The 1,106-nt window shown below is 64.4% G+C and overlaps 1 protein-coding gene across 1 annotated transcript in view; it reads left to right on the top strand.

Moving 5' to 3' along the window:
- Nucleotides 1-963, top strand: part of LOC104545817 (von Willebrand factor A domain-containing protein 5B2-like) — a 6,375-nt gene extending 5,412 nt beyond the window's left edge. Inside the window, 5 exon segments of the mRNA XM_010191038.1 lie at nt 1-53; nt 128-265; nt 340-444; nt 674-745; nt 890-963. Of these exon segments, the coding sequence (XP_010189340.1) occupies nt 1-53; nt 128-265; nt 340-444; nt 674-745; nt 890-963 (442 nt within the window).
- The last annotated feature ends 143 nt before the right edge of the window (nt 964-1,106 follow it).

Below are 1,106 nucleotides of genomic sequence, written 5' to 3'. Positions count from 1 at the left end.
CGTCATCCGGGACAACGAGAACGCGGCGCAGCGGGAAGCTGAGCTGGAGCAGGGTGGGTGCCGGTGTCCCCCAGACCCAGCATGGCCCTGGCATCCCCCCCACTCATAACCACCTCACCTCGAGCAGGTTTCGCCCGCCGGTTTCGTCTGAAAGCCATGCAAACCAGCAAAGCCTGCAACGTGCCTTCCCTCTACACCCGCCTGGTGCCTGTGGACGCTGCCACGCAGGCAGCCCTGCCCGCAGCCCCCGAGGTGTGGGGCACAGGTATGACCTGGGGGGTGATGAGCTGGGGAGGGGCCAGGGAGGAGATGGAGCTGAGGTGGCCCCATCCCTTGCAGCTGGGCCACGAGCCACAGCAGGGAGCGGGCACCACCGGAGCTCCTCGGCAGGTCTGGGCCAGCAGCGGGATGTGGAGGAGCAGAATGAGGGCCCCGTTGATGCAGGTACCGATCTGGGCCCTCTTACATCAGTTTGTGCTCCCCAGGGACCTGCCTGAGCGCTGGGGGCCCTGGGTACCCTCTGCTCATGGCTGCATGGGGCTGGTCCCAGCTGGAGCACAGTGGGAAGAGGCATCAGTCTCTGCCCCACACTTAGGGGGGGTTAATGGGGCACAACATAGCAGCTGTGAGGGTCCCAGGAACCCAGGACCCTCAGGGTTTTGCCGTTTTGCAGAGCAAGATGAGACTCCCAGCTCTCCGGCCAGTGCCTCCTCCCCTACCTGGGAAAAGCAGAACTGCTCAAACGGTGCATCCAGGGTAGAGGGACCCCAGGGCTGGATGTTGGGGCACAGGGGTGCACATGGCTGACCCACCCTCGCAGGTGCTGGGGAGCAGAGTGCACCTCTGGGTGCACCACCATCCCCCCTGCTCAGTTTGCCCACCCTTGCAGGGCCACCAACCAGCCCCTCCACCACCTCCATGGGCTCCCAGAAATCCACGGAGAGCATCGCTGGCTCCAGGTGAGGATTTGGGGGGACCCAAAAAAATGGCACATCAAGGGGAGAAGGGGACAGTGCCACGTCTTGGGTGCTGCAGGTCCAACGTCCATGACATAAGGAGGGTTTTGGTGCTCCAGCCCCCTGGAGTCCTGCCCGCCCCCCTCCAGA

This window comes from Mesitornis unicolor, unplaced genomic scaffold, assembly GCF_000695765.1.
Source record: "Mesitornis unicolor isolate BGI_N332 unplaced genomic scaffold, ASM69576v1 scaffold30698, whole genome shotgun sequence".
NCBI lineage: Eukaryota > Metazoa > Chordata > Aves > Mesitornithiformes > Mesitornithidae > Mesitornis > Mesitornis unicolor.
Note: the sequence above shows the minus strand (reverse complement) of the source record. Positions and strands in the feature narration are given on the sequence as shown.